The sequence below is a fragment of the Rutilus rutilus genome, assembly GCF_951802725.1.
Source record: "Rutilus rutilus genome assembly, chromosome: 9".
NCBI classification, from domain to species: domain Eukaryota; kingdom Metazoa; phylum Chordata; class Actinopteri; order Cypriniformes; family Leuciscidae; genus Rutilus; species Rutilus rutilus.
The window spans coordinates 36,685,954-36,700,089 of NC_140223.1; the positions used below are offsets into that span (position 1 = coordinate 36,685,954).

A 14,136-nucleotide genomic window follows, 5' to 3' on the forward strand; every position below is an offset into this window, starting at 1 on the left:
TCAAGGTTTGACGTGTTGTGTGTTCAGAGATGCTCTTCTGCTTCAAGGTTTGACGTGTTGTGTGTTCAGAGATGCTCTTCTGCTTCAAGGTTTGATGTGTTGAGTGTTCAGAGATGCTCTTCTGCTTCAAGGTTTGATGTGTTGAGTGTTCAGAGATGCTCTTCTGCTTCAAGGTTTGTGCTTCAAGGTTTGATGTATAGAGTGTTCAGAGATGCTCTTCTGCTTCAAGGTTTGATGTGTTGAGTGTTCAGAGATGCTCTTCTGCTTCAAGTTTGATGTGTTGAGTGTTCAGAGATGCTCTTCTGCTTCAAGGTTTGACGTGTTGAGTGTTCAGAGATGCTCTTCTGCTACAAGGTTTGACGTGTTGTGTGTTCAGAGATGCTCTTCTGCTTCAAGGTTTGATGTGTTGTGTGTTCAGAGATGCTCTTCTGCTTCAAGGTTTGACGTGTTGTGTGTTCAGAGATGCTCTTCTGCTTCAAGGTTTGACGTGTTGAGTGTTCAGAGATGCTCTTCTGCTTCAAGGTTTGATGTGTTGAGTGTTCAAAGATGCTCTTCTGCTTCAAGTTTGATGTGTTGAGTGTTCAGAGATGCTCTTCTGCTTCAAGGTTTGACGTGTTGTGTGTTCAGAGATGCTCTTCTGCTTCAAGGTTTGACGTGTTGTGTGTTCAGAGATGCTCTTCTGCTTTATGGTTTGACGTGTTGAGTGTTCAGAGAAGCTCTTCTGCTTCAAGGTTTGATTATGTTGAGTGTTCAGAGATGCTCTTCTGCAGACGGGTGGAACTAGTGCTTATTTGAGTTACTGTTGCCTTTCTATCAGCTGAACCAGTCTGGCCATTCTCCTCTCCATTCTCTTCTTCTTTCTTTCCCATTCTGATGCTCAGTTTTGAACTTTAGCAGATAGTCTTGAACATGTCTAAATGCCTAAACGCATTGAGTTGAGGTCATGTGATAGGAGGTCATGTGATTGGCTGATTAGATGTTTTACGTTAATGAGCAGTTGAACAGGTGGACCTAATAATATGGCCAATGAGTGTAATCCACATGTGAAGCCAATCATTACAGAGTTCTTAAATCTACAGTAGGAACGTTTTTATTTTAAAAATCACTTATCACTATTTTGTGAATGTACAGTATATATTATAAATTCTAAATAGTACATTATCTCATATCTTATTGCTTAAATATCTCACCTGACCAATCCACAGCTCTTGGCTTCATCAGCGTGCATCTTCCTTGCAGTGAAAGCCAACTCATTCACTAAACTGAAAGACAGTGGGAGCAAACTTTACAATCAATTGCATAAAAACAGGGCACTGCTATCTATAACATGCTTTAAGATCAAGCTAGTACCTTCGACTTCCAATCACTCTGGGGAGACGTTGCAAAGTCCCGACATCAGCTGCCAAACCAATGTCAACCTCCTGAACAGGAAAGGGTGATCAAATCAGGCATTCAAATTTAAATCTCTGCAAATCTAAGTTTATTCTAAAATGGCTTTAAATGGTCAGGTAAAATCACAAAGACAATCTAATGAGACAGCCCACACCTTGACCTGAAACCAGGCATCCTGCGTACACAGTCGTATATCACATGCTGTGATTAAGTCCACTCCTGTAAAAGAAGACACAATGAAATTATAACGTTTTAAATATGGTTATGAAGAATCGTTTTCTATCTGGTGAAGCAGCAAACTTCTAGAGGAGAAACTAACTTCACTAGTACAAAGTTGTTCAAGGTGAGGAGGCCTATAATGAATGAATGAATTATACAAATTACTTGTGTAATTGAATATCATTACATCATAGCGCCTCCTGTCTTTGAGGTCATTTGTCCAAAAGGTCCACCAAAGTTTGGCTTGGTAGGACATTCTTGTCTAATAACTACTCAATGCTTATTGGTCATTGCTGGCCATTATTTTTATTTATTTTTTGCATATGTAACTGTTCTCATATACAATGATGGTTCCTTGGACAAAGACACTGCATGCAAAATTTCAAGTCAAATGGATCAATAATTCCATAGTTAAAGACATTTTATTGTCTGTCATAATTATAGCAAGCTATAGGCTAATAACTACAGTAATAATAATAATAAAAAAATAGAATAGGAAACAAATACTGATTTCTTCAACATCAAATAATAGTACAGAAGAAATCTGTTCTATAATGAATTTGTTCTATATATTCACAATAAAGTATAGAATGTTGTGGAAATTTCTTAACAGAGGGAAACTAACCTCCTCCTATACATGCACCGTGAACGGCCACAATCACTGGTTTTGGACACTGCACAAAGAAACACAAGAGACATGATGAAATATGATTTGTGTATTGAGATGAAGTAGTTAGTTGCCATTGAATGTTATAGCCAAATATTAATGTTCATCTAAAAATACTGCAATCCTCTTATCATTTTCATGTCATGCCTTTTCGCCATTGATCTCAAATATGCATAAAGAATGAATCTTCATTTTTGTATAAACTTTTGAGTATATTTCCCATATTACCTATATCCCATTTATGATAGACAATACATATATTCTCATGTACAATATATGGACAAAAGTTGTCATGATTCTGCCTTCGTGTCCCAGATCTTTTCTTCGATCATGACAGACTCATGTTTTATGTTTAAGCACATGGCCATTTGTTTGGGCTGTGTGCTTGCGTTGTCTTGTCACCTTACCCCGCCCCCTTGTTATCTCATCTTGTAATTATTATATCATCGCTTTCACCTGTGTTCCTGATTAGTTTGCTCCCTATTTAATCCCCTCATATTTTCTGTCCTGTGTTGGTACATTGTCAAACATTGCGTGTTAAACTCTGTGACAGTCCTGTGAGTACTTCGTCTGAATCCTTTTTAATGAGAATTGTGAGTTTGTGTTGCTGTTAGTTTCCTGTCAAGTCAGAGTCCAGTCTTCGTTTAGTATCTTGTCTTAGTCAAGGTGAACTCTCCTCCAGTCCTGTTTTGCCCCCTCGTGGGTTTTGTTTTCTGTTTTGTGTCGTAATAAACCTTGAGTGTCTGCATATCGTCTGTGTTTGGGTTCTCTCCTTCAACCTCATGACAAAATGTACCGACCAAAGAAGAACCCAGCAGACTGTATGTCTTCTCCCGCTAAACCACAGCCGACTGACCAAGAACTATGGTGGCAGTTGGCCATTGCCGACAGTAGAAATGGAAGACTTCCGTTCCCTCCCCAGGGTGAGTTGTCCCTGAAGAGGTATGCCCAAGTCGTGGAAGAGAAGAGATTCTTCCTGCCTATTCCAGCTATTTCATCGCTGGTCTCAATTCTCCTCCTCCTCTGTCTGAACGAGGGGAGCTGACTCTTCGCCCATTTCGAGCAATGGTGGATTGCTTATCTCGGAGAGAGTCAAAGGGTCCCATGAGGTTTTCATCTGCCATGCTTCCAGTGGTCCCGGAGGGTCGAGTTCTAGCTGTCGTCACTCAAGGGGATCAGGCTCTCTCCGTTTCTTCTCCCGAGGTTTCATCCACACACGCTGATCTCCGTGGCAAACGAGGGAGACGGATTTCATGGGATTCTCCTTCGGAATCATCCTCGACGGAGTCAACGCTGCCTGAGACTGCCCTTCCAGTACCAGTTACGGTCCCCGCGGAGCTTCTCCAACCGGCCACTAGTCCAGCTATGACTTCCGCACTGCAACCTAGGAGAAAGAAAAGGAGGAAGGGAGCCATTTGTCCTTCTTCTCTGGCTGTCCCAGAGCCCGCTACTGCAAGCGCTGTCCCAGAGCCCGCTACTGCAAGCGCTGTCCCAGAGCCCGCTACTGCAAGCGCTGTCCCAGAGCCCGCTAAAGAGGTTCTGCAAGCAGTTTCTGCCCAAAAGGAGATGCCTGTCGTCTTAGCTGCTCGAACCGTATCTGACTATCTTACCGCTCTTGCCAAGATCCTTGAGATGCCACCTAGACCCAATTTACTTTCAAGTCACGAACCCACGACATCAGACAGCGCTTCTCCCGAGTCAAGTGTGTTAAGCCTGAAGGAATCAAGAGAATCAAATGTGTCAAGTCTGAATGATTCTAATGAATCGAGTCCTGTTCCGAGTCCTGTTTCGAGTCCGGTTCCGAATGATTCAAGTGAACCTATTGTATCAAGTATGGAAGATTCAAGTGAATCGATTCCTGTTCTGAATTCTGCTCTGAGTCAAGCGCATTCTAGAGTAATCTGCCCAGAGGAACCAGTCCAGTTCGTCTGTCCTCTCAAGCAAGAACCTGTTCCACAATCACCCGCTTCATCCCCTGTTTTGTCTCCCGTGTCATCGCCCCCTGTTGTCCCTATCAAGACTCCTGTCAAGTCGCCGTGTGTTTTCCCTATCACCCCTGTCGTTGCCCAGCCCCGGACTGTTTTCAACAAGACTGTACCTCGTGTTTCTTCATCTAAACCTGCCCATAATCCTTGTCCAATCCTTGTCCTGGTCATGATTCTGCCTTCGTGTCCCATATCTTCTCTTGTCTTGAGGCAGGATCATGACAGACTCATGTTTTATGTGTAAGCACATGGCCATTTGTTTGGGCTGTGTGCTTGCGTTGTCTTGTCACCTCACCCGCCCCCTTGTTATCTCATCTTGTAATTATTATATCATCGCTTTCACCTGTGTTCCTGATTAGTTTGCTCCCTATTTAATCCCCTCATGTTTTCTGTCCTGTGTCGGTACATTGTCAGACATTGCGTGTTAAACTCTGTGACAGTCCTGTGAGTACTTCGTCTGAATCCTGTTTAATGAGAATTGTGAGTTTGTGTTGCTGTTAGTTTCCTGTCAAGTCATCGTCAAGTCAGAATCTAGTCTCAATTTTTAATCCTTCTAGAAGCGCATTTGTGAGGTCAGGCACTGATGTTGGACAAGAAGGCCTGGCTCGCAATATCTGTTCCAGTTCATCCCAAAGGTGTTCAATGGTATTGAGGTCAGGGCTCTGTGTGGGCCAGTCAAGTTCCTCCACACCCAACTCATCCAACCATGTCTTTATGAAACTTGCTTTGTGCACTGGGGCACAGTCATGCTGGAATAGAAAAGGGCCTTCCCTCAAAGTTGGATGCATAGCATTGTCCAAAATGTCTTGGTATGCTGAAGTATTGAGATTTCCCTACACTGGAAGTAAGGGCCCAAGCCCATCCCCTGAAAAACAACCCCACACCATTATCCCTCCTCCACCAAACTTTACAGTTGGCACAATGCAGTCAGGCAGGAAACATTCTCCAGACCATCCGTCAAACCCAGACTCGTCCATCAGACTGCCAAACAGAGAAGTGTGATTCGTCACTCCAGAGAACACGTTTTAACCGCTACAGAGTCCAGTGGCGGCGTGCTTTACACCACTGCATCCGACGCTTGCCATTGTATTTGGTGATGTAAGGCTTGGATGCAGATGCTCGGCCATGGAAACCCATTCCCTGAAGCTCCCGCCACACAGTATTTAGCTAATATTAATGCCAGTGGAAGTTTGGATCTCTTCAGCTGTGGAATCAGCAGAGTGTTGGTGATTTGCACTCGCTCTATGACTTTACATAGTTTTCTGCTTCATGGAGTTGCTGCTGTTCCTAAACTTTCCACTTTCCAATTTCCAATAATACCATTTACAGTTCACCATGGAATATCTAGCAGGGATAAACGTTTACAAACTGACTTATTGCAAAGGTGGTATCCTATCACAGTACCGCTCTTGAATTCACTGAGCTCTTCAGAACGTCCCATTTTTTCACAAATGTTTGTAAAATGGGTCTGATTGAAGCATCTGAATTCAAGAATTAAGAGGTGTGTCCCAATACTTTTGTCCATATAGTGTATGTATTGAGATGTTTTCACAGTAAATGAATGATGTTTTAAAATAATAACCTTTTCAATAACAGTGAAGGTCTCTTGGTATTTAGCTACGGTGCGGCGCACGTTCCATGAGATCCTGGCGGTGTCATCTCCTTCAGGCTGTAGGATATCACTGGCCATGCCCATGAGGTCAATACCTGCACAAAGATCATTACTATTCAGTTATTGATGAAATAATCATATATGGCATATAATACATAAAAATGCATTATAAGTGTTAAACATTTTTAGAAAATTTTAAATCTAGCAATTGTTACTAGCTGAATCAGTCCATGTTGCCAAAATAAAGAATGTTAGTTTCATTTCAGTTGCTAGTTGTCGAAATGTTGTTGAGATAAAATATAATTTGTGCAAATTTAAAATGTATTTTCATATGATGAGAAACAGTCTGACTAATCAACAAACAAACAAAATAAACAAAGTAAAAAAAAAAAAAGACTAGCAACTGGTCAAATTTGGGAAGATGTTGCAAGAACAGTGTGTTAAGATACACTGTAAAAAGTGAACATGTGCAGTTGTTGCTTTAAGGGGGTATTTCTACATGATTCAACCTACAAATTCTAATTTTGTTGTTGTAACCTACTTCAATCAGTTTGATACATCATTAACCAAGGGAATGCTGTTTTAACTTAGAGTTACATTGACCCAACATACAATTTCCATTAAAGTTCAGGATGGATATATTTGACACATTCGCACCTGCTACTTGCTGATCAGCGAATTTTGATTAAATGAGAAATTGTGATTTGTGATTATTAAACACATTAAGTTACATCAAAGTGAAATTTGACCAATTTGACCAAACACAATTGACAGCGTGCCTAAGCAAATAAACAAAAAAAAGTGACAAAGCATGCTGGGAGTACAGATCCAGGGCTGCATTTCTCAAAAGCATCATGAGCCAAATCTACTTGGGCTCACGATCCTAAACGCAGCCCTGGGCAATCGATCTGTAGTTCCTATGATGAACAACACCGTTGACAAAACTAAACTGATTTCATTTGAATAAACTAAATTAAGTTGTGTCTTCAATTAAAAATGTCTTCACTTAAAGTAAATAAGGGTAATGAATTATTTTTAGTGTATTTCCATCAAGGTGGAAAAGGACTTTCATCATATAAAACACAAGATTATGTCAAACTTATTAATTAATGTTATCTAGCTGGAGAAATCAGGTGACAGTAATGCTTCAGTAAAACCTTGTTTTTTTTTCAGGTTGGTTGTACTCAGTTATAATCGTTAATCTTAAATCATTTATTTCATTTCAACAAAACCAGTTATTGTAGATGTTACCACATGAAGTACAAGTACATCTAAGTTGAACTGACTAAAGTAAAATGTCAGTGTAGTGTTTGATAGCTTTACCAGAAGTGAAGAGCTTTCCAGCGCCTGAGAAAACCACGACACGACACTCTGAGTCTTCAGCTATCTGATTGAAGCAGTCAATCATTTCACTGCAGGTACAACAAAAATACACACACACACTAATTCAGTCATGACGTGATTGCAATTATTTTAGATAACTGAGATTCCAATCTCACACTGAATATTTTAAGAGAGCATAGAAATGGCATAAAATGGGCACTTTTATGTCGCTCTTTCTTGCATGAATGATGAGATATACTTTGTAAACATTTTAATATTTTATTAAATGTTATTGAACTGAAATTAATCAACACTGAACTCAACTGACTATTGTCTTTTTTACAGCAGAGTTTGATGAAGTTTGCATCATTGATTCTGTCATTTTGCTCTGTATTACCGTACTTTATAAAGCACTATATAAATAAAGGTGACTTGAATAAAATAGTACTATTCATGTCACTCTACACTTGTTTGTTTACAAAGCCTTACAGGAAATCTTAAAGGAAATAAAATGAATTATTGATATGGATATCAGTGTGTAATATGGACAATATGAGGTCGTACAGCCAGAATGCCTTGTTCATCGCATTGCGTTTCTCCGGCCGGCAGATCTCGACGTGAGTGACGGTGTCCACTGGCCGGCTGACTGACAGGGTTGTGAAGGGGGGGGTGGGCCCTCCTGATGAAGACATTCCTCTAACAGCGTTCAGGAAAGGTGCCAACAGACCCTGTTCTAATCACAAAACACAGAAAACAAATCACACTTCTGGCATGTAGAGGACACCGCTGTTTGATATTAATCTGAATAACGAGTGAAGAATATTTATTCAATATATATAGCAGTTTCTCTGGATTTACCATTTATATGTATGTGTTTGAGTAAAATGAACATTTTTGTTGGATGATATAAACTATCGACAACATTTCTTCCAAATTTCAAGTAAAAAGATTGTCATTTACAGCACTTATTTGGATCTTCCCAATTCCAGCCTTACTGAAGAACCTCCAGATCATCACCGATCCTCCACTAAATTTCACAGTGTGGCTTGTAGGCCTCTCCAGGTCTCTGTCTAACCATTAGATGACCAGGTGTTGGGCAAAGCTGAAAACAGGACTCATCAGAGAAGATCAGAGTCAGGCGTGACTCAAGGTTATCCTGGAAGAAAACTTGCTTCCTTCTGCTCTGGCAATGTTCCGAGGATTGTTTTTTTCCAGTAGGACAATGATCCAATCCAGCCAGGCCAATCAAGGTGAGCATGGAGAACCACTAGATCAAGCCCCTGTCATGTCCAGCCCAATCTCTAGACCTGAACCCATTGAAAACCTCTGGAATGTGATCAAGAGGAAGAGCCGAGCTGCTTGAATTTTTTCACCAGGAGTGGCATAAAGTCGCCCAACAGCAAACTGGTAAAGAGCATTTCAAGACGCATGAAAATCAGGGTTATTCCACCAAATATTGATTTCTGAGCTCTTCCTAAGTTCAAACATTAGAATTGTGTTGTTTGAAAATATTAATATGAACTTGTTTTCTTTGCATTATTTATACGAGGTCTGAAAACATGGCATATTTTTCCGTTATTTTAACCAGTTGTCATTTTCTGCAAATATATGTTCTAAATGACAATGCTTTTATTTGAAATTTTGAAGAAATGTTATCAGTAGTTTATATAATACATCAAAAATGTTACATTTAACTCAAACACACATATACATATATATATACATATTAATGCTGTCAAATCCATTAATCATTTCTAACATAAGTTTATTTATATAATATGCGTGTATATATTATTATATTTATATATATTATATAGGCCTATGTGTGTGTATGTGCGTGTCTTTGTGTGTGTATATATATATATATATATATATATATATATATATATATATATATATATATATATATATATACACACACACATACACAGTCATGTGAAAAAGAAAGACGCCCTTTAAAACTTTTTACTTATCAGACCATAATAATATTTTGGTCTTAAGCTGGTCTTAAAATTAGGTTAATACAACCTCAGAGATGGACAACAACAAATGACATATTACACCGTGTCATTAAGCCAAATTAAGCCAAAAGGGAAAAGCCATGGGTGACAAACTAAGTTCACCCAATGATTCAATTGCTTGTAGAGCCTTAGCAGCAATCAGTTGAAGGAATCGTATTCTGTATGACAGTATCCGTCTCTCACATTGTTCTCGAGGAATTTTGGCTCGCTCTTCTGTATAACGTTGCTTCAGTTCATTGAGGTTTGCAGACATTTGTTTATGCACAGCTCTCTTAAGGTCCCGCTGCAACATTTCAGTCGGGTTGAGGTCTGGGCTTTGACCGGGCCGGTGCAACACCTTGATTCTTTTCTTGTTCAGCCATTGTTGTAGATTTGCTGGTGTTCTTGGGATCGTTGTCCTGTTGCATGACTCAATTTCAGCCAAGCTTTAGCTGTCGGACAGATTTGACTCTAGAATACACAGAAGAGTTCAGGGTCGACTCAATGACTGCAAGGTTCCCAGTCGGTCCTGTGTCTGCAAAACCAGCCACAGTTGGTAAGAGGTGTTTGTGCTGATTTGCTGTGTTTGGTTTTCACCTAAAGTGGCGCAGTGCATTATGGCCAAACATCTCCACTTTGGTCTCATCTGTCCGAAAGACATTGTTCCAGAAGTCTTGAGGTTTGTTCAGATTCAACTGTGCAAACCTAAGCTGTACTGCATGTTGTTTTAAGAGAGAAGAAGCTTTCTCCTGGCAACCCTTCCAAAAACATGCCACACTTGCCCCGTCTTTTTCTAATTGTACTTTCATGAACTTTCACATTTAACATGTTAACTGAGTCTGAGATGTAGTTCTTGGGTGTTTTGTGATTCCTCTGAGCATTGCACAGTATGCCCTTGGAGTGAATTTGCTGGGACGTCCACTCCTGGGAAGGTTAGCAACTGTCTTGAATGTTTTGAATGTTCACTGTAGAGTAATGGAATTGGCATTTAAATAAAGGCATTTTAGGCAAAAGGGGGATGAGGAATTGGCCCATAATACATCCCTGATCTGACGAAATATTGTATTATTATTAAGGTAACAATGTTTAATTCGTTAACATTAGGTAATATGATCTAGCAACAAACAATACTTTTACAACATTTATTAATCTAGGTTAATGCTAATTTCTGCATACTCTATCCTAATACATTTTAATGCATTAAGAAAGAAAATGAATAAGATGTATATTGCTCACATGAAATATATTGACAAAGTTAATACATTTTATTTCAAGTTAAATGTTAACAAATTATCCCATATATATATATATGAGTCATTCCACGAAACCGGTACGATTTGGACAAACACATTTTTGGATTTTTTACTTTTATGTATTACTTTTCTGAACAACCCACAACATTAATTACATGTTTAACTTCCAGAAAATCATATTTTCCCACCTCAGGCATCAAATCCCTATTATTATTGGTAATTATTTTAAGATATGGGCACTATTAGTCTTCAACCCCGTTATGGACACTATGGGAGCTCTCTGAATATGATTATAAAATATATTTGTAATGAAATCAACATTTTCCTATTAATCATATGTCCCTCACACTAATTCAGTAATTGTAAATGTAAAATTTACATATAATTTTACACTTATGCTATACTAAAGCTTGAAATGGGCACTTTTTGTGACAGCAACCTCATCATTTTTGATCAAAGATGTGGCTTAACTTCAGAATTTTAACTAAAATCAGTATTCTTATGATTGCTCTGAACATTTCTGACTAAGTTCAACAAACATTAAATTACTTATTCATAAACTTAAAAAAAATAATAAAAATGTAGGTGTGACGGGGTTGAGACTAAGGTTAACAGGGTTGAAGATGGTAACGGGGTTGAAGAGACAAATACAGCTAAACATATACAGTGCTATGCATAAGTTTAGGCAACCATGCTAAAGTTGACTAAAAAGAGGAATAAAAAATCATATTTTGCAAATTTAACTTAATGCCTTATTTTAAAAAATTAGGAAAAATCCAACCTTTAAGGACACCAATTTTCTTTGTGAATGAATAATGTATCGTAAATAAATAAATGTTCTTCCTTAAAAAACAGGGTGCATAAGTTTGGGCACCACTATGTTAAATTCCCATAGAGGCAGGCAGATTTTTATTTTTAAGTATTTTTTTTTTTTTTTTTTTAGGATACTATGCATCCTGATAAAGTTCCCTTGGCCTTTGGAATTAAAATAGCCCCACATCATCACATAGCCTTCACCATACCTAGAGATTGGCATGGAGTACTTTCCATAAGATCATCTCTCAATGCAAATCAAACTAGCTATTAGGCTAACTGAAATAAAATCATGCCAATCTCTAGGTATAGTGAAGGCTATGTGATGATGTGGGGCTATTTTAATTCCAAAGGCCAAGGGAACTTTATCAGGATGCATAGTATCCTAAAAAAAAAAAAAAAAAAATACTTAAAAATAAAAATCTACCTGCCTCTATGGGAATTTAACATAGTGGTGCCCAAACTTATGCACCCTGTTTTTTAAGGAAGAACATTTATTTATTTACGATACATTATTCATTCACAAAGAAAATTGGTGTCCTTAAAGGTTGGATTTTTCCTAATTTTTTAAAATAAGGCATTAAGTTAAATTTGCAAAATATGATTTTTTATTCCTCTTTTTAGTCAACTTTAGCATGGTTGCCTAAACTTATGCATAGCACTGTACATAGTTGTTTTTTTCTCAAATTCACTGAAAGATTTTCTATGAGCACTGTATTTCATTATGTAACCAAGAAAAACAACATATATAAATTGCAATTGCAACTCAGTTTTATTAACCCGACTGCAGGAAAAACAACAATAACTTTAAATACATTAGAACATTATAAACTGACTAAATAGGTCATCAAAATAAAACATATTACTTGTGTGCTTTTTTGATGTGTTTGTGTGTCTGTGCGAACATGTTTTTGTGTGTTTTTTTTGCATGTGCGTGCGCTTCGTGGCAAAAAAGTAACGGGGTTGAGTGTGACGGGGTTGTGATTTTTTGCTTGAAAATGGCCACTGCTCTACATGTAGTGAACAACAAGAGAGTACATGGCATTCATTGTATTAAGAAATCATGTATATTTTTGCAATAACAAAGATAATTTTCACAAGTAATAGAATTCTATCTTTATTTGATGTAACGGGGTTGAGTCGTTGAGCTTGACGACCACATTATCACAACTCTAAATAAGTTATAGTTATAAAAGAGGGTGGTAACTTGCCTGTCTCTACACACAGTGTTGTTCAGAAGACTTCTATGATGTTAATTCCTGTTATTGATGTCACATATAAGGATCTGTTCATTAGTTTTATGGGGGAGAATGGTTTGTGTAACGGGGGTTGAGGGATTACTGAGGAACGGAACTAAATAATGTGATTTTAATGAATAATCATGAATTTACTTAGAAAAAAAACATTACCAGCAAAAAAGCACAGATAGATATTCATGGGAATGGCAAAATGTATGGACTTTTTTCTAATTATATTATTCATATTCCAAGTACACTTTCAAAGAAGGCCATGAGGGACATGACAAAATAGGTGGTGTCAACTGAAAAACAAGATAATTTCTAATATAAAGATAATATGTATGTCATTATTTTTAAACTTTATTAAAGGAGACATTTCAATTGATACAAAAAGCTTTTAAGAATAGATTTTGGTGACCCAATAGGTAAAATACACTTAAAAACGTCAGAGGGACTCAAATCATACCGGTTTCGTGGAATGACTCATATAGGCTATATAGTATTTTGTTTTGCTTAAAAAACGGCTTGTTACCTTTCTTTAAAATATATTCCAATTGGTTTGATAGGTTATGTAATAACATAAATGCGTGCTTTAAGTGTCCAAATACTAATAGTAATCAATAATAGCACATCAAACATAGATTTCCATAGAAAATTTCCATTTATTTATTTTTATATTATAAATGTATATACACGATCCAGCTTGCGATTACAGCAAGTTTTAAAACTTGATTTACCAATTAAATATATTTAATTATTCACTCAAAGAGAGAATAACATATTATTGAGTGTGTGACCTTTCACCCAGTTAACAGTCTGTAATGACACCTTCACCTACATTCAGTCACAGTTACGATTCATAACAAATTGGTTTAAAAAACGAACAAAATTGAGTGTTGATACTTCATTTTTTCTAGTGTTCAATACTTAATGCTAATACAAACGGTGAATGTGGTTAATGTGAGTATTCAGAACAAATGCAGTTAGATGATCAAACTGTGAGACTTACTTCTGAACGCAGAACTGAACACGAATGCCATCGATGCCCTTTGACCAGTATCGTTATATATTCACAATCACAGAGCAGAGCTGTTTATGAAGACTAGCACTGCAGTTTATCTGTTTAACTGGAGGATACTCGTCACAACACAATGAAAACACTGATAATATCCGCCTCTGTCTTTAAGAAGAGTAGTTTATTTTTTTAGGACGTCATCATGTTTTCCTCTGATGTACAGCGGTTTATGGGTTTATGTTGTGAGAAATTGAGAGTCCCCTCCAGATGATCCTTCTTCTTCTTGAAGACTTCTTCTTCTTTTTCTTCTTCTTTGAAACTCTGCACTATAGGCACACACCGCCATCTACTGTTCCTGTTCTTACATGGATGATGGTCACATCTCTATTATTTTATAATTTCGGGTTCACGTTACATGTTTCTGTATTTCTGTCTGCTGTGTGTTCAGTTCCCATGCCAAAACCCAGCTTGTGTGTTCCCATCTATACCTTTGTGTTTTAAGTAATGTGATTCACAATCAAATTCGTTTGACTATATATTTCATTACTCTTTGATTACTGTAATACTCCTTTAATGTCCAGTTTATCTTATTTTTCCATTTAAGTTCTTTATCATTTTA

General features: G+C 37.7%; 1 protein-coding gene across 1 annotated transcript in view; it reads right to left on the minus strand.

The window, feature by feature from the left end:
- Positions 1–13,884, minus strand: part of ech1 (enoyl CoA hydratase 1, peroxisomal) — a 16,662-nt gene extending 2,778 nt beyond the window's left edge. The window contains exons 1-8 of the mRNA XM_084418376.1: positions 13,512–13,884; positions 7,763–7,931; positions 7,199–7,287; positions 5,846–5,970; positions 2,237–2,285; positions 1,547–1,611; positions 1,351–1,421; positions 1,191–1,262 (exon numbers count right to left, since the gene is read on the minus strand). Coding sequence (XP_084274502.1) covers positions 1,191–1,262; positions 1,351–1,421; positions 1,547–1,611; positions 2,237–2,285; positions 5,846–5,970; positions 7,199–7,287; positions 7,763–7,931; positions 13,512–13,542 — 671 coding nt within the window. The 5' untranslated portion in view covers positions 13,543–13,884. The remainder of the gene's footprint in view (positions 1–1,190; positions 1,263–1,350; positions 1,422–1,546; positions 1,612–2,236; positions 2,286–5,845; positions 5,971–7,198; positions 7,288–7,762; positions 7,932–13,511) is intronic.
- Between the last annotated feature and the right edge of the window lie 252 nt (positions 13,885–14,136).